We start from the raw sequence: 19142 nt of genomic DNA, 5'->3' as shown, positions 1-19142 counted from the left end.
CTATTGCCTATTGGGACGATATGCTCCCTTTGTGACTGCTCTGACACATGCCTTCCAGTCTGACTTCATTGAGATATATGCTAATGGATTTTTTTAGCTAACATGTTAGCCCAACTTACTGTTGGGCAGCCTCCTCTGCCCTCCTTTTTCCTGTAGTCCACGATCCGCTCCTTTGTCTTGCTCATGTTGTGAGAGAGGTTGTTGTCCTGGTGCCACACTGCCAGATCTCTGACCTCCCTATAGGCGGTCTCGTCATTGTCAGTGATCAGGTATACCATCGTTATAATGATGGCGTTAGTCGTGCGCGACAACGCTGTCGTGGATGAACAGGGACTATGCACACACCCCTGAGGGGCCCCCGTGTTGAGGGTCAGCGTGGCGGGTGTGTTGTTGCCTACCCTCACCACCTAGGAGCAGTCCATCAGGAAGTATAGGATCCAGTTGCAGAGGGAGGTGTTAAGTCCCAGGGTCCTGAGCTTGGAGGTCACTGGTGTTGAACACTGAGCTTTAGTCCATGAACAGCATTCTCACAAAGGTGTTCCTTTTGTCCAGGTGGGAAAGGTCAGCAGATAGGCACGGATGTTTTGAGCCCAACCACGTGTATAAAACCCTGTATTACTGACAGGTGGCGCTGTAAGATGGCTACACCCCACCATTGTAAAATAAAAAAATAGATTTTGGAAGCTGTCGAAAGGCATTTTTATGTCTACATTTGTTTTTTTTCTCATGTTTATTCTATTGCAGACACCTTAATGTATACTTCTAAATTATATTATGTTAGCAAAAATAAATAAAAAATATGCCTTTATAAACTATTCACACCCTGTGAGTTTCAAATTATGTGGGATTCAAATTATTTTGACATTTTGTCAACGATCTACACAAAATACTCAGTGGAGGAAAATGTTGTAATTTGTAAAAATATTATGTTAAATAAACCACCAATATACAGTATTTATGCTTGCCATAACATCTAATCTGTGAGACCTTGAAGTAGTTGTGCCCCGGGCCACGGCTTCGAGAGTGGCTGTTGTCGGTTTGTGCAGAGGGTCCCTGGTTCGAGCCCTGGTAGGGGCGAGGGGAGGGACTGAAGCTATACCGTTACACTAGCTAGCTACATTAATCCACAAAGCAATGGTTTTAAGTAGAAAGTGGTTTTGATTCACATGTGATTCGATTTATTAAAAGCCTGGTGTTTCTTTAAGTGTTTGTTCACTATGTGCTGTAGTGTGCTGTACACTATTGATTTGGCTTGTTCAGTGTTGACTTTTTTTTCATCAATGGCGGTAGCAAAATCCTTAATATATTCTGCTTTAACCATGCAAAGACTTTGGAAGTGTTATGAGGTGGTATGACCTCAATGCTTTCGGACTGTAAATGTTCGATTTTGGGTCAAGTTGTGCTGTCTTCGCCTGTCCTAGCAGGTATTCCTACTGGCAGTATTCAGTCATGTTATTCCGTTTATTCAAATGAACCATAAAGGAAAGGTTCAACCATTTTGAATGTTTTATAATGTTAGATTTTCTGATTTGATCTATCGATTCCCTGGATCATTTCATGTTTTCATGTGTATCTGAGTGGACGTAGCAATGTGATAAAGTCGCTCAGACTGGATGTTAACAGGAATACGACTTTTAGATTGGAAACGTCTATTAAATGTCAGATTTCCATACTGGCTGATTTTCATAACTCTGGAGGATGTCTTCTCTCGAATGAGCAATTGATTATATTTTTGTGATTTTCTTACATCGATACATTTTTTACAATTTAACGTAGGGTATAGCATATTTTTCCTATTCTTTTTTTAGTCTAGTGACTTGCATGGTGCCGTTGCCCAGAGATATTATAGAAAGGAGATGGGAATCCAATGAACAGACATGACTGACCAATCGTGCTCCCGTTGTCATGCTGCGTCTCGCAAGTTCATTATTTCATATCGCACATCTGTTTTATACTTATTGTTGACGAAATTCATGTTAATGTTGGGGTTTTGAGTTTAGCGCCCAATAGACTCACATTGAAGGGGGAGAGCTCCTTGTCCCAGAATCGTCCAGAATGCACAAAGCGGCCCATTGACGTAGCATGACAACATTTTCCCATCTCCTCAAAAGTATATAAATTATGCCGTTGAGCATGTTCAACTCCACTCTGAGGCACATCGATATTCAGGTTGAACATGGTGAGAATGTGGACTCCTAAATTGATTAGACCAGTTTGTTTAGGCGATGTTAGTTAACCAGCCATGTTACATGCGGATATTGTCTTTGGTGTTATTGCCTAGCCAGCCAGCCCATAGAGAGCATTGCAACAGATTCCCACAGCTATTTCCCATGTTGCTAACCAACGTCATAACCCCACAATGAAACATTTGTTCACAAAAAAAAGCGTTATTTAACACTAAATTCTAAAGGAAGAAGTGGATTTTTCCTTTTAAGCGATTCATCTTACTGTAAACAGGACTACATACCCTGGCACAACAAGACCCATCGTCCCAGGTCCAGGTTAATAAGTTTTAAAAAAACAACAGTCCTGCTATGCTTAAGCATCATGGTAAATAACTGACCGGTCTGTGTGTGGAACCTTGGGCTGAAGCGACATTCTCAAGGTTCGACGATTCACATTTGTGTGTGCTTCCAAAGCCCTTAATTTTTAACCGCCATTGTGGCTCTAAACTCACGGCCTCACTGTGTAGATTTTAAACCCGACTGGAAGCTTTAAATACAATACTTTGAAGTGTGGCGATGGAATAGAATTGATGCTCTACTATATGATTATGTGTGGGGTAAAGGCACTCTGGGTCAATTTTTTTGAATTCTGGTTAAGTCTGGTATATTTAGTTGATTTAATGTAATTTTCCTGTGGTCGATCTATGACTTCTAATTTAAATGCGGATTAAGACATGTCTGAAGCCAAATTAGAATTATTCTTGATTTAAAGGCAATTTAGGCTTAACCTGCGTGTGAAACTTGCACTACACAGTATGAACATGCATAGATATGACTCCATTTGTTAACTGAGTATGATCCCAAATGGCCACCTTTTTGTTGTCTCAGAGGCGGCTAATGGGAACGTCCCGGCTGGGCAGCGGCCTCCACCTCGGATCCGCAACGTCCAAATCAACGGGCAGATCGTCAAACTGAAGTATTGCCACACCTGCAAGATCTTCCGACCACCTCGCGCCTCACACTGCAGTATCTGTGACAACTGTGTGGGTAAGAGAGAGCACTCTTCTCCCTTCAGTCAATTCATCTTGTTCTTATCATGAAAGAAGACTCAGTCTGAAAATAACATTCATTTCAATTCACTCAGAGACTGGGTATTGTGTGAAAACTAGCTTATTTTTTTATCAGCGTGTGAAGGACACATTCTGCTGATGCCAGTTTTTATTTGTTTGCTCAAGCCTTGAACTTACCTACATTTATTTGTCAGTGTTTTAGAACATGTTTATTGGAAATAGTTTTAATCTAAAGCTCTATTGATAATTTCCATATCCGGAGATGGACATTCTATAGCTGAATGGGTTTCCAGTGGGGATTTGGAATGCTGGCATGTTTGATTCATTCTCCCCAGATCTCTACAAAGCACTCTTTGGAATGTTTCTTGAGGATAGTTTTTCATGTGTGTGCATGAACATGTCAAGCTTTGCAGAAAAACAGTATTTTGGCTAGTCATGATTGAACCATGCATTTGGCCTTTAAACATCAGTTATTGTGTATGACCCCCTCCCCCAAAATCTGTGTGCTGTGTCATGCTGGTCACACACAACCAGCATGACACAGCAGCCTGGGACAGCCAGCCAGCCTCCTTATGACTCAGGCCCCTTCACTCTGCAGTAAGGGATCAATATGATCAATGAATCAATAAAGGTTGTGGGTTTAATGGTAATCTGTCTTTGCACAGGAGTTGGACAAAACAAAAGACATGACCTTTCTTCAATGCAATCAAGTCTGTTGCGGAATTGTAGTGAATAAAAACATAGCTTGTTCACATATTTGAGTAAAACTAGTGGGTGTGGTTAATAGCTGGAAGGAAGGTGTTTTCCATGAACCTGTCATACAATATTTAGTAGCTGATTATACACACTGGGCTCCTTTCTATATACAGTACATCAACAAATCATATTTATGGTTTTTCCTCATTCCCGATATGCTTCAATGCAGAAGTGCCCCACCTGCATGCTGCCATCATATGTTTTAATGTGTACGTGTTGTCTGCCACAGGGAGAAAAGTGTAAAGCTGTCTGACCCTGGATAGCTTCGCTCTGGTCCTAGTGTAATGAAGAAACAGGGGTCACTATATTTAGATCAGAGAAAAAGGAATTATAGGGAAATGGCTCTTATTTCCTGTGAACTGCGTGCTTGTTTTTGAGTGATTGGGACCTATTGTAAGCAGAGGGCATTGGCTAATAGCTACTTTACCTTTGTTGAACTTGGTTGTTATTGTCAGAATGAGTTTTCAATGACTACCCAGCTAAATCAATTTCTTATTTAATTATTTTCATTTTTGTTCAACCTTTAACCAGCAGAACTTTGGGAAAGGGTCTATCCAACACACTCATTTACATCTCCACGAGTTAAATTGAACTTAGTTTGTTTTTGTGTGTGTGTTGAAATGTACATGTTGATCCCGTGTCCACAGAAACTCTTCCCTCTCCTCTCCATCTTTGACCACCTCCCGCTCCTTCTCCACAGATCGTTTTGACCATCACTGCCCCTGGGTGGGCAACTGTGTGGGCAAGAGGAACTACCGCTACTTCTACCTGTTCACTCTGTCCCTGTCCCTGCTTACCATCTACATCTTCACCTTCGCCATCGTACACGTGGTGATGCGTGAGTGCTGCTGTTCCTTCATAGTTTCGCTACATAGGTGTCAGTCGAGACCAGAGCAGAATATAATTTTAAAAAGCAAATGTAGATTCAGGGTCAGTTTCAGACCATGGCAGTACTTTTAAGGCTGTGTTTACAGATTTGCACGATAGGACATTCACAGGTGTGCGGGGAAACCGTGACTCTTGACAGTTGATAGGGTGTATTCGATCGGGAAGGGTCAGTGAGAGAGTGAGGGATGCGGACAAAATATGATGAAAAAGAGACCTAGTTCCGCTGAGGCTTGACTGGAGCGTGAAGTGACATGCAACAGTAACTGCCTGGATGACCCACTCACACACTTCCCTTTGATCTGTTCCTATACGTGGGACTTTACAGACAGCGAGATGCTAGGGAAAAGCAGAGGGCATTTTACAATCAGGATAATTGGCTCCAGGCTTGTGATCTTAATTCAAGCCACAGCCTGCGCACTGTTAATGTCATTCCTAATTTGAATTAATAGTTTAAAAAAAAAATATGGTCGAGTGAGGGGAATATGTAAGTGTACGTCTTTGGAGCTTATTAGGAGTGTGTTTCACCGTGCCTTTGGAAAGTATTCAGACCCCTTGACTTTTCACATTTTGTTTCGTTATTCTAAAATGAATTCGGGGGAGAAGGACCTTGGTCAGGGAGGTGAGCAAGAAATCATGGGTCACTCTGCCAGTGCTCAAGTTCCTATGTGGAGATGGGAGAACCTGAAGCACAACGATCTCTGCAAGTTTACACCAATTAGGCCTTTACGGTACGGTGGCCAGACGCAAGCCACTCCTCAGTAAAATAAAAATACACAAAGGCACCTAAAGATTCTCAGACCATGAGAAACTAGATGCTCTGGTCTGATGAAACCAAGATTGAACTCTTTGGCCTGATTATCAAGCATCATGTCAGGAGGAAACCTGTCACCATCCTTACAGTGCAGCATGTTGGTGGCAGCATCATGCTGTGTGGATGTTTTTCAGTGGCAGGTACTGGGAAACTAGTCAGGATCGAGGCAAAGATGAAGGGAGTAAATTACATGGAGATCCTTGATGAAAACCGGTTCCAGAGCACTCAGGACCTCAGACTGGGGAGAAGGTTTTACCTTCTAAAAGGACAACGACCCTAAGCACACAGCCAAGAAAACGTAGGAGTGGCTCTGGAACAAATCCGTGAATGTCTGAGTTGCCCTGCCAGAGACTTGAACCTGATCGAATATCTCTGGAGAGACCTGAAAATAGCTGTGCAGCGACGCTCCCCATCGAGCCTGACAGAGCTTGAGAGGATCTGCAGAGAAGAATGGGTGAAACTCCCCAAATACAGGTGTGCCAAGCTTGTAGTGTCAGACCCAAAAGACTTGAGGCTGTGATCGCTGCCAAAGGTGCTTCAACAAAGTACTGAGTAAAATGTCTAATTTTAATACATTTGCAAAAATGCCTGAAAAAACAGATTTTTGTCATTATGGAGTATTGTGTGTAGATTTGAGGGGGAAAAAACTATACATTTTAATCCATTTGAAAATAAGGCTAACTAACACAGTGGAAAAAGTCAAGGGGTCTGAATACTTTCCGAATGCACTGTATATGCTCCACAGAACATTCTTTAACTATGTGCTCTACAGGCTCGGTGGACTCTGGGTTTGTGAAGACACTACAAGACACACCTGGGACATATCCTTTCAGTTCCACATAAATCTACAGTTCACAATACCATCTGGTTATTGACCCATAGGGCCACTGTAGTTTACTTTTTAAACCTAAAAGAATCAGACATTCATAATAATCGTAAGATAGACAGGTTTGAGTCAAATCATGTTATATGAAGTTATAAAATTAATCATCCCTAGGGCATTTAACATAAAATGATGTAAATCAGTAGTGATTGCCGTAACCGCATGTTCGACAAAGACCAATCCTTGACCTGTGGACTTGGTGCTTGTAGTACTGTCACTGTTTCTGTCCTGCTTCTTTAACCCCATCCCACTGTGCTGGAAGTGTTGGTGTGCTTCTTCACCTTGTGGTCAGTAGTGGGACTGACAGGCTTCCATTCTTATCTGATCTCCCTCAACCAGACCACCAATGAGGATGTGAGTATATCTATTCTCTACCATTCACTACTCCTGTGTTTCAACAGTTTAAACTGTCTGCCTCTCCTCTTTTTATCCAGCACGGGTGATTATGGAAATGAGGAAGGAAGGACGTTTTAGATTATTGACACAGCTGGTAGTCTCAGAAATCACGAGGGATTCTCTTGGTAACTTCGAAAAAAGGGAAAAATAAATCCACGAAGGGTCCTCCTCAGACAGACAACTCTCCCAAGAAATCACGAGATTGGCTAGGCGGGGCTTAAAATGCAGACAGGAATTGTGCATGTGAAAAAGTCTTACCATAGCTTGTAGGCAGACATGACAGAACGTTGCAATTTGAAGCCAAAGTTTGCAGACCAAACCTTTGCAGCAGTTTTTATTCAAGGTTGATGCAAACTAGCCACTTGCGAAATGCACTTATTCAAAATATTCCCGATACTATTTTGTGTCCGAGGGGTGTTTACGCTAGGGCAACAAGCGGATAAGGCAGTGATGTAAGAAAGCCGGACGTCCCACCTTTCCTCTATGCTAAACTGATGTTGTCTAAGTGCAGGCGTGCCTGCTGGAACATTGGCACGTTGTAGGAGGCAACTCGTCTAATGTAGCGACTACACAGTCGGGACTCGAGTTAAAGTTTTTACATTACCACAGATCTGGGATCAGATTAACGCTATCCCTAATCCTAACCTTAACCATAATGCAATAAGACCTGACCCTGTGTCAGTTGATAGGAGCTGCTTCACTCCAGCGTTCTGTTTTAAATGCTCAAAGTGGAGTGCTAACATGGCATGGCTGGAAAGATAAATATACACTCAGGGTGGGTGATGTAGTGATTTAATTCTAATTTCAAGTTTGATTAATAACTACATAGCAATCTTAGACACTCAAATCCATTGGCATTACATAAACAATAAATCATCAACAAGTTTACAAAAGCCTATTGAATAGTGAGGACAATTCCATGGTAACATATTGACAAAACCATGAAACAAAAGTTTAACAAACCATACAAGTCTATATGCACAAGGACTACTTTCAACCATTTCCAATAAAAATGGTACAAAAACACATTTTACTTGAACTGTGCAGATGTACATTTCTGTAACAGAATGATGGTTAAAAAAAATATATATTTAAAAGCCCTAAATTTGTGAACAAGTAAAAAAAATAATAATAATTAAACTGTTAAAAATCTCTCCTGAATTAAAATGCAAAGATGTCTGCAAAAACTAATGTCTATGATATGACACCTTGAGTTTGGAAAAAAAAATCTATTTTGGTAAGGGAAGTGGATTAACACCTGATAACAGAATGACTGTAGCCGAAAGGTCCTGATTTGTACTACACAGAAATGCATCGTGATGGATATGCGATGAGTTCGTTGACGTGTCCTGTATAGGTACACGAAGGTAGAAAAATGTAATATCTTCCTTTACATGTTTGGGTAGATTTCCACACATTAGTTATTGAAGGTATTTGTATCGTTTTGTACATTCAGTATATATCTGAGGTCTAACCTGAAAGGACCGGTCTAGTATATTTCTGATCACCCTGACGAATTTCTGTTTCCATTACATTCACCAGCAGGTAGGGTTTCAAAGGGACGGTATATTATTGGAAACCTCCTAAGTTTACCAGTAAACAACCAGAATTTTGGTAACTTGTGGGTTTTGAGGGAATTTTATCAATGACATCTAGTGGCCTTTTTGGGTACTTCAGGTTATCACAGCAGTCTGTAATAATCTCTGTCCCCCTGTGTGGCCTTATCACCTGTAAAATATATAAAATAAGCTGACTTTAAAATAAAAATGTATATAAAAAAGCTGTAAAACCTCATCCTAAATATAAACCGTTAACATAGTAAAAACTATTGATGTCTAATATGAGGGTTTCAGCATGAAATATACTTTTTTTACACACATGTATTTTATTTTGTCAATAGGCCATGTTGAAAAATGTTTTGGTGCCAATCTGGTTGCAGTTGGGGTCCCGTCCTGTGAGATTGTGTGACCTACCACTTCGTGGCTTACTGACCCGTTGTTGCTCCTAGATGTTTCCACTTCACAATAACAGCACTTACAGTTGACTGGGGCAGCTCTAGCAGGGCAGAAATGTGTCGAACTGACTTGTTGGAAAGGTGGCATCCTATGAAGTTGCCACGTTGAAAGTCACTGAGGTCTTCAGTAATGCCATTCTACTGCCAATGTTCGTCTATGGAGATTGCATGGCTATGTGCTCGATTTTATAAAACTGTCAGAAACGGGTGTGACTGAAATGGCCAAATCCACTCATTTTGAAAGGGTGTCTACATACTTTATGTATTTTGTGTGCGTTTGCCTTGTTTTTGTTCAAGTATAAATGACCTAAATTACTCTGGATTACCTGTTAATTACCGAAGAGTCCGCTAACTTTGGTACATTTTGGGTAGCTTTGCAAACCTACCAGCTGGATACTTAATGCATTGATAACTCTTTGTGTAAAGAATTATTTTCATTTTGGAGAAATATATCCTAGTATCACTACCCGTCAACACAGAATTGTGTTAAAGTATTTGGTCATTTTAATGGCAAAATGCCCTGTATACATGCATATTAACATGCCTATCTTATAATTTGATCAGGAATTTATTAAATCCCTCACCAGATATTTTTTGTAGGTCAAGTGTAACCCCCTAGGATAGGATAAGTAATCCCTCTCACCCCCCCTTTAAGATTTAGATGCACTATTGTAAAGTGACTGTTCCACTGGATGTCATAAGGTGAATGCACCAATTTGTAAGTCACTCTGGATAAAAGCGTCTGCTAAATGACTTAAATGTAAATGTGATTACAATCTAAAAATGGAACCGTACTTTTGAATAAGGTATAACTAAAGGGAAATTATTTTAGTAGGGGGAGGCAATACTGAATATCCCCTATTTAAAAATTAAAATTAAAAATAAAAACATAATGGTAACCAGAAAGGCAGTGTCTCAGATCTGTGTGTAAGGGCTTTGTTTGCTTTTGGCAGAAGTAGGGTTGGGGTCTATTCCATTCCAATTCAGTCAATTACAGAACTGAAATTACAATATACCTCATTGAAAAGAAATGAATGGACTTGGATTTCAGTTCACCGAATTGAAATGGAATTTACCCTGTGTGGAAGAGATGGCACAAATGTATTCCTTGCTACAGTGCCTTCAAAGTATTCACACCCTTTGCCTTTTTCCACATTTTGTTAAAGCCTAAATTTAAAATGGATTACATTTAGATGTTGTGCCACTGATCTACACACAATGTCAGTGTCATTTTGTTTTTAGACATTTTTACAAATGAATTTTAAAAATTAATCTGAAATGTCTTGAGTCAAGAATTCAACCCCTTTTATGGCATGCCTAAATAGGTTCAGGAGTAAAAATGTGCTTAACAAGTCTCATAATAACTTGCATGGACTCAACATAAATTGCTATTACCCCATCTCTGTACCCTACAAATAATTGTCTGTGGTCCACCACTAGAGCAGTGAATTTAGAGCACAAAGACCAGGGAGGTTTTCCAATGCCTCACAAAGAACGGTACTTTATTTGAATTTTTATTTCACCTTTATTTAACCAGGTAGGCTAGTTGAGAACACGTTCTCATTTACAACTGCGACCTGGTCAAGATAAAGCAAAGCAGTGCGACACAACAACAGAGTTACACATGGAATAAACAAGTGTACAGTCAACACAATAGAGAAAGAAAAGTCTATATACAGTGTGTGCAAATGGCGTGAGGAGGTAAGGCAATAAATAGGCCATAATAGCGAAGTTATTACAATTTAGCAGATTAACACGAGTGATGTGCAGATGTGCAAGTAGAAATACTGGTGTGCAAAAGAGCAGAAAAGTATATAAAAACAATATTGGGATGAGGTAGGTAGATTGGATGGGCTATTTAACAGATGGGCTAGGTACAGCTGCAACGACTTAGTTAGCTGCTCAGATAGCTGATGTTTAATGTTAGTGAGGGAAATAAGTCTCCAGCGACTTTTTACAATTTGTGTCAGTCATTGGAAGCAGAGAACTGGAAGGAAAGGCGGCCAAAGGAGGTGTTGGCCTTTGGGATGACCAGTGAGATATACCCGCTGGAGCGCGTGCTACGGGTGGGTGTTATCGTGAGCTGAGATTAGGCGGAGCTTTACCTAGCATAGGCTTATAGATGACCTGGAGCCAGTGAGTCTGGAGATTAATATGTAGAGAGGGCCAGCCGACTAGAGCATACAGGTTGCAGTGGTGGGTGGTACAGTGCCTCGCGAAAATATTCGGCCACCTTGAACTGTGCGACCTTTTGCCACATTTCAGGCTTCAAACATAAAGATATAAAACTGTATTTTTTTGTGAAGAATCAACAAGTGGGAGACAATCATGAAGTGGAACGACATTTATTGGATATTTCAAACTTTTTTAACAAATCAAAAACTGAAAAATTGGGCGTGCAAAATTATTCAGCCCCTTTACTTTCAGTGCAGCAAACTCTCTCCAGAAGTTCAGTGAGGATCTCTGAATGATCCAATGTTGACCTAAATGACTAATGATGATAAATACAATCCACCTGTGTGTAATCAAGTCTCCGTATAAATGCACCTGCACTGTGATAGTCTCAGAGGTCCGTTAAAAGCGCAATAATCATGTGTAAATGTTGTACTATCCAGGAGTGCAAAGCTCCTTAGAAACTTACCCAGAAAGACTCTCAGCTGTAATCACTGCCAAAGGTGATTGACTCAGGGGTTTCAATACTGATCTAATCAAGATATATTTGTTATTTTTTTACGGGTGGCTGTATTTTGTGTTTTACAGATCAAAGGCTCATGGTCGGGAAAGAACCGGCTGCAAAACCCCTACAGCCACAAGAACATTGTCAAGAACTGCTGTGAAGTGTTATGTGGGCCTGCATACCCCAGGTACTGTACAGAAGGATCACAATTCTGTGCTCATAGGATTAACTAGTGTAGAAAATACTCTGCTGCTGTGGTTTTCATTGTTTTACCCTCTCATGGTTTCTTTCTCTCTTGCTTCCTTTCTCTTGCTAACTTCCCTCTACTATTCTTCTCCTCTATAGCCACCCTCTGGTCCTCCCACCCTTTCTGACCCTCCCTCCCTCGTCTCACTCTCACGACTTTCTTGTTCGCTTAGTCTCTAATATTATTCCTCTTTCTCATCCTGTAGCCTCCCTTTATCCTCCTCCCCTTACCTCCCTCCTTTGTCTTTCTCTCATTTCTCTCTCGCTCTCTCCTTTCTGTTCAGTGGTGAATAGGGTGTTGTTGATAACTGTTTGTCTCCCCTTGGCAGTGTCTTGGACAGAAGAGGGCTGACGCAGGATGATTTGCCTGTTCCTGCGTCCACTGCCGCCCAGAGCAATCCAGTGCCACAGACCACAGTAAGCCCACGCACGCACACAAATTTACGGTCTGGCACTGAAATGGTTTCAGCTTGCCAGATACAAAGCATTAGTACAGTGAACGTGCATACAATATAGCCTAAATCAATTGCATAGAGGGAGGAGAGCAAAGGGTGTGAACGATGTACTGTAGAGCAGAAACCATTTTCCTTTTTTTTTTAAATAAAATACTATTAATGTACTCTGCAGCTCACAGTTCTGTAGACATTTTGTGTCTGTACAGATGCCATTTTGTACTGGTGTCTAGTCTATCCTACTATAGCCCTTTTGTACATTGCAATGTCTACAGTTGCCATCTACTGTAGCCATTTTTGTGCCTCACTTTGTCAGTATTTTTTTACTGGTGCAATATCTTGCCTTTTCACATCCCCTGAATCAATAGTTTAGTCTTTGGCTACTATTAGAATCCTTATTGTTTCATGTTCCCTCTGTAGAAAACTACAGCTCCACTCATCCCCAACGAGCACACCCCTGACGACGCCAAGTCCAGCATCGCAGACTCTGCCATCTCCCACGCAGAGAAAGGAAGCCCCTCCCCCAAGAAGGAGAAGCCGCCCACTCCCGCCAAAGTCCCACCCCTGGCCTCACCTGAAACTGACGTGGAGGCCTCCATCATTATCGCCAAGGAGAAGGCGCTCTAGCTGCGTGGTGGGGGTGGAGACTCCTTCCTTGCCCCGCCCAAAGTCAGTTTATCACTAAAACGCTCTGTCTGGACCTGTGAGGAGACACTTTAAAAAGCATCTATCTGCCTGTAATGAGTGGGAAATGACTGCAGGGCTTTTACTGTTCTCATTCCACCAGATATGTAGAGTTGGTGCCCCACGCCAAACACTGCCTCTCCCCTAACTCAGTGACTGCAGGACTGCTTGATAGACATTCACACTTCAGAAGGGTGGGGTAGGGTATTAGGGGCGGGTGGCTCAGCACCTTTCTCGTTCCCCTGAACATTGCGTGGATAAACACAGAGAATGGTGAAACTGTGGGAAGAACTGCGATGTCACTGGATGCAGATGACTATATTCCCCGGGTAGTGTGAGGCTGAGGGTGTCCTAAAATGTGCACCCGTACCCAGGCGCCTCTGGCTTATGGCTACCTGTGGACTCGCTCTGATTTAGTTAATTCTACTTTTTCTGTCTTTTTTTGTTTTATAGCCGTGATGACTTTTTAAAATGTGAAAAGGCCAGTTCTAACATACTAGCTTTTGTGTTGTAAACCCTCTTAACACATACACACTATTAGACCGTTCTCATCTTCTCGACTGAACCACTCGAACAGCCCCCTATGCAATTCATGGGAAAGTTGGCAGTTTGGATAATGAAAATATAAGGCCTGACAACTTGTTTAGGGTGTGTTGTAACAGTACAACATAGTGGTGAAAGGGAAACACTTACCATGGGAGGCAATATCTCAGCCACCATGTTGTCTCTTCCGGGAAGTCAAACAACAGTACCTGATTTCCACTGATATTGCTGCGTCGAGTTCTATCCTAATTAGCATCTCTGACTAGATTTGTCGAGATGAAGGTGCCGCCTCGGGCTACCGTCCTTCCCTTTTTATACTGTTATAGCAAAAGGTCCAGTTATTCTGGAATAGTTAAACATCCACATTTGCGCTGATCATTTGCAGGGGGTAAGCTCAGAGTTCCTGTATCTAGCATTAGAAATGGACACTTTGCCACTGTCCCCGGAGTGTGTCTGGGTAGGCGTGTTGGGGGCATTTCAAGTCAGTCAATTCAAGAAAGTAAAATGAAATAAATGTTCCAATAAACAAACAAAGTTTACCCTCTGAATTGACTGCATTTGTATTGGAAACCCCAACCTGTGTGTGTGTGTGTGTGTGTGTGTGTGTGTGTGTGTGTGTGACAGAGAAGGCCTGATTGCTGCTGACAGTAGACACTAGTTACAGTGCCTTATCGAGAAGCTGCGCTATCACATGCGACTATAACTGTAAGGTTGTCTATCTACAGAGAAGACCCTCAGACACCAGTTCATGACTCGGCACTCCAAATCGTACACGCAGACTGTCCAACGAGAAAAAGTTGCTTTTTATAGTTACCAATGAGACTGCAAAAAAAAAAAAAGATGAAGTAAAGCCATTGTTTAAATGTACATACCCGTATGTAGGTGTTAAAAAAAACTTTAAAAAACAAACTTGGATCTATTTCTGATGAAAAGAGAAGTGACCCAGGTTGTGTCTGTTTTTGGAAAGTGCATGTGTCCAGTGTTAGATATTTGCCTGTGTATGAAGGCCTGCCCTGCTTCTTGCAAGTCATGCAACTCCTGAATTTGTCCTCCTAGCGTTCACTGTCAACTCTGTGTCCTTGCTCCATGTCATGATCCATTGATGAGGAAAGCTTTCATTGTTTCCACGCCTCCATGCCTCACTCTTTCGCCAATTCTCTTCCACTCCATCTTTCCCAGGGAAGATATTCTGTTCCCCAGGCAACAGAGTCACGGCCAAAGCCATCCGTGACTGGCTCATTATCAAACCGAAAAAAATCTAAACTGAAGCAGCTTTCTCTCTCTCTTTCTCCTGTCAACACATTCCGTTAATTTCACACCAAATGGAGCAGAGGATTATGGGGGTTTGTGAGAGGTGGGGCAAGGTGGTTGAGTATTGCAGGTGCTTCAGTTCAAGACAACTCGAAGGGACAGGGTTCACAAAGAGAAGTCGGTGAGACTGGCTTGCCTGACTGTTGGGTGATATGTTAAACTGATAGTGGTTGGAGAGAGTTTGTGTTACGCTTTGTGTTGTATGCAAGGCAGAGTAATTGTGATGTATACTTGTATAGAAACAGTATAACCACGTTGACAGTGTCGTTCATCCTTTTCATATGCCCAAGATAATTGTACCCCACGATGAAGAGGACTGTAGATCTGTGTCCGTCCTTTCATTCATACGTTAGTCAGGCGCAATATCTGACTGCCACTGGCCCTGTATTGATGAAACTTGGGTGAATGATGTATCTTGCCATAGAGATCCAGTATTTACTAAATTATACTGATTGGCCCGAAGCGAAAATGTGTTTAGTCACACTCATTATCTCAATTGGCCCAAATGAGGGCAGTGCATCATGTTTACTATTGCCTTATTTATATATGAACAGAATGATACTGAAATAATCAGATTTAATGAATGGAAAGGATTGCAGAGCTACTGTATATGGCCAAGCAGTGTGTTTTATACTTTTGTTGATTTAATTTCACAAAGATTCTCTTTTCTGGTGAAAACGTATTTGTATTGGAAATGTGAGTAGGGGAGTTACTAGTTTCCATCTAGGCCCTTGCAGAGTTTTTATCACTGTTTTTTACATCTGGAGTATCAAACAATCTGGTGAAGGTCATGGGAAGGGATTACTTTAGGGAAGGAAAGATGAAAGCCAAATCTATATTCACTTGCGTAGTCTACAGATTCTGGAAGGATACTTGAGCTGTTGCCCTTAGACGCCGGTCAGGGTCAGTTTAGAATTTTCCCCACCAATGGTCTCTGCGTCCAGTATGAACGAAGTTGGAGGTAGTTTCGCTAGGCAATGCTAACTAGAGTTAGCAACTTTCTTCAAACTGCACGCAGTGCCACAAAAATGCTATCCTTGAGTTCATCTGACTTTGGGGAAGTAGATAAAGGTTCCCATTGACAAAATCCCAAAGTATCCCTTTAAGGTTAGGATTGGGGGAGGGGATGCCGATCCTACTATAGATCTGTACCTAGGGGAAGTTTTACCCCGGAGCTGCTGAGAATGTAAAAGCCGCCTTCTGAAATGGACAACAAATGGATGTTTTAATCAAATAGTGCTGTACAGTATTTCCTGAATGTGTGTGTGTATTGAGAAGGCCTTTCAGGAAATGCATTTAAAAAAAAAAAATCTAATCCTGTCTTTCGGAGCAGTTGTTAGGTCTACCCTCAAACCAATCCTATCAATATAAGTTGATTCGCCCCCCCCCCCTGAATAGTATTCTGTTCTAGCCAGTTGTAAAAAGTCTCTCTCCGTAGATAACTGTGCTGCTGCATTGCTGTCAATGGAAAGTGTGACTGTATTGGTGATTGTGATTTAACAAATGAAAAAGGGAATGTTCATGTTAAAGTTTAAGCTGGTTGAAAGATAATTGAAGGAATTGGACCCTTGTACTATTAATGTTATGGGCATATAGTAATTGTCCATACAATGACTTTGGAAGTTTGGACTTTTCTCTCAATGTTTGGATGTATGATTTTTGATTTATGTGAAAAGTACGTGACGAGGGTCTCCGATCTGAATGCTCTGATCTACATAACACCGTACATAATGCAGTAGATACAATACCACTGATGGACTAATATTTATGTTCACATTGTTTAGTAATAACATAGTGATTACGTATATTTCATGATATTTCTCACTTCTTTTTACATGATCGATTGACATGTCTGGTAATTGAATGATGTTGTCATTATTATTAATAATCTTGTCTCTGAATTATTGCATGGAAAGGATTTTGACCGCTGACTGCCAAATAATATCTGTCAAATAATTTTCATACATGGAGGGACCAGGAAATCTGGTCACAATACACACAGTGGAAGGATAAGAGACATTTAAAAAACCATGAGTAGACACAGAACCTTGAACAGATAGTAATTGGATCATCTTGATCAGATCGTGAGAACCACATGTTAATGCAAGGTGCAACCAGGGCTATAAATAGACATTCTTTGACATCAGCGAGATTGACCCTCTGGTCCCCATCTCAATGACTATTCACCCGCTATTTGTTTGGAGTGGATATCTCAGAAATGGTGTAGCGAAGGTATGGCTACATCTACACCATATTCTGACCTGGACTTAATTCCCTTATAATTCCACCACCTTTGTGCGTGAGAGAACCAGGAATATGGGGCTCTATTCAATCCGCATTGTAAAAGTTCAGCTTTACAGCGTGACTGAAATGTAACAGCAATGTTCCTGCTTTAGCAGAGACTGCATTCACGGTAAATGCTGCATGTCGGCTCAATCGGAAATTCACTTTAGATTTCTAGCGTGGAATCTGTAAGCAGCTTTACAGATTGAATAGAGCCCAAGGTCGAGCGAACCTGACGGCTCCAAGTAGACAAAGCATCTACTTTATATTTTCTGATAGAATATCCATGAACTGCAATTTATAAATTGATAAGCGCTAGGTAAATGAGCAATCCTTTTGGAGAAGGGGATTGTAAATAAACACAGCAATTGTTTTCGATGATTTTTCCTTATGATCCTGGGAGAAGGCAAAAACCAGTCATGGAAGGAAGCAAACTGAAAATCATAACATGACACGTATTGTGGCCCTTTTTCCACAGTGAAGTAGGCTATACATCAGTGGCGACTGGTGGGAGGATTTATAGCAGGACGGGATCATTGTAATGGTTGGAATGGAATGGATGAAACTGAGTCAAAAGTGGTTTCTATATGTTTTTTTGATACTTCCATTTATTCCGCTCCAGCCATTACAATGAGCCCGTCCTCCTATTCATGGGTTGCATGTTTGGTCACAATATTGTTTTGAACGTTCTGTCGTGGAAATTCTTCCATATGGGACACTCGATGTATCATTTAAGATTGACTTCAACAGTTAACTGGAGCGGTTCCAACAAACTTGATGCACCATTGTGAACGTCTGTCAGAAGCTCTACCGGGGCAGTCCCTTTTAGTTCCTGTCCCTATTCTGCAGACAAGTTATATTTGTATGATTTAGCTTATTCATCATTTATAATTAATTCATCACGTTTGTGTCATTCATGTGACCGACCAATACTAGTTCATGCATGTGACAGACCAATACCGCACGAGGCTTCGTCTCCCTAAGCTGAGCCCTTGAAACAGGTCTTTCGTTCTCAGAACAAGGGTCTGGGTGTACTGCCAAATTGAACGAATCCACACCATCAATATCTGCAATCAGTAACTTGCATGAGCACAGAAATTGGTTATTAGAAAAGCACAAACATACTTTTTTTTTATCACTCAATCTGTGATAATTATCATTACATTTTCATTTAAACATTAGATTATAGCTTCTATCAAAAGGTTCTGTACTCCTATTAAAGTAAGGGAAATCCACACAAAACCAGACACTTAATTATTTCAAACCCTTCATTCTGGGTTCTACAATCCTTGTAAAACCATGGCTTTAGACCTTCGCTTCATACAGTTACAAATATGCTTCATTACACAATTTCATTTATGGATTCTGGCAATGACATTTCAGCTGGAGCTTTTGTTGCGAGTGGCATGTTAAGGAAAGATCGGTCTTAGTTTAAAGTAATATACATTTCGCAGTGTGCAGACCTCCACAATTAACCTGATACCCCAAATGAACAATATTGGGTAAGCCTAAATTAGTTACGAGCGTGGTTGACCACCCTCCTCCCTCCCAGCATTCATTCTTCTGGCGTTTCAGTTCGTCCTCCCATTGGCACATGTTCAAAGTGGATGGCCCTTGATAATGTCCCGATTTCTCTCACTTGAGCCACAACTGTGTTTTACAGTCCATTATGTATATTCCTACCAGTACACCTGCAGCATGAGAGAGGTTTGGATGGGATCTCTCTCCATGCTCACTCCACATGGACCCATGTCGCAATCCTGAGAGAAAAGGCAGTTGATAGCTTCGACTGGATGCTTTGTACAGATTGCCGGCTCGGATTCAGATCTCACGGTAGAAGTGGAGAAGGACCATAGTGAACGCCATTGTTGCCATTACTTCAGCCGGTTAGAGGGGATGAGGTTTACACTGTTCTCAGTCAAATTATCCCTTCCATGCATCTAGATACCATCTGTGGTCATCT

At 41.3% G+C, this 19142-nt stretch overlaps 1 protein-coding gene across 1 annotated transcript in view; it reads left to right on the top strand.

The window, feature by feature from the left end:
* zdhhc9 (zinc finger DHHC-type palmitoyltransferase 9) overlaps positions 1 to 17552 on the top strand; it is a 39717-nt gene extending 22165 nt beyond the window's left edge. The window contains exons 3-9 of the mRNA XM_046323168.1: positions 3054 to 3212; positions 4692 to 4829; positions 6463 to 6511; positions 6825 to 6927; positions 11744 to 11847; positions 12236 to 12323; positions 12779 to 17552. Of these exons, the coding sequence (XP_046179124.1) occupies positions 3054 to 3212; positions 4692 to 4829; positions 6463 to 6511; positions 6825 to 6927; positions 11744 to 11847; positions 12236 to 12323; positions 12779 to 12985 (848 nt within the window). The 3' untranslated portion in view covers positions 12986 to 17552. The remainder of the gene's footprint in view (positions 1 to 3053; positions 3213 to 4691; positions 4830 to 6462; positions 6512 to 6824; positions 6928 to 11743; positions 11848 to 12235; positions 12324 to 12778) is intronic.
* Positions 17553 to 19142: the final 1590 nt, after the last annotated feature.

This window comes from Oncorhynchus gorbuscha, linkage group LG23 (assembly GCF_021184085.1).
Source record: "Oncorhynchus gorbuscha isolate QuinsamMale2020 ecotype Even-year linkage group LG23, OgorEven_v1.0, whole genome shotgun sequence".
NCBI lineage: Eukaryota > Metazoa > Chordata > Actinopteri > Salmoniformes > Salmonidae > Oncorhynchus > Oncorhynchus gorbuscha.
The sequence above is the reverse complement of the archived record's forward strand: the minus strand, read 5'-3'. Positions and strand labels throughout refer to the sequence as shown.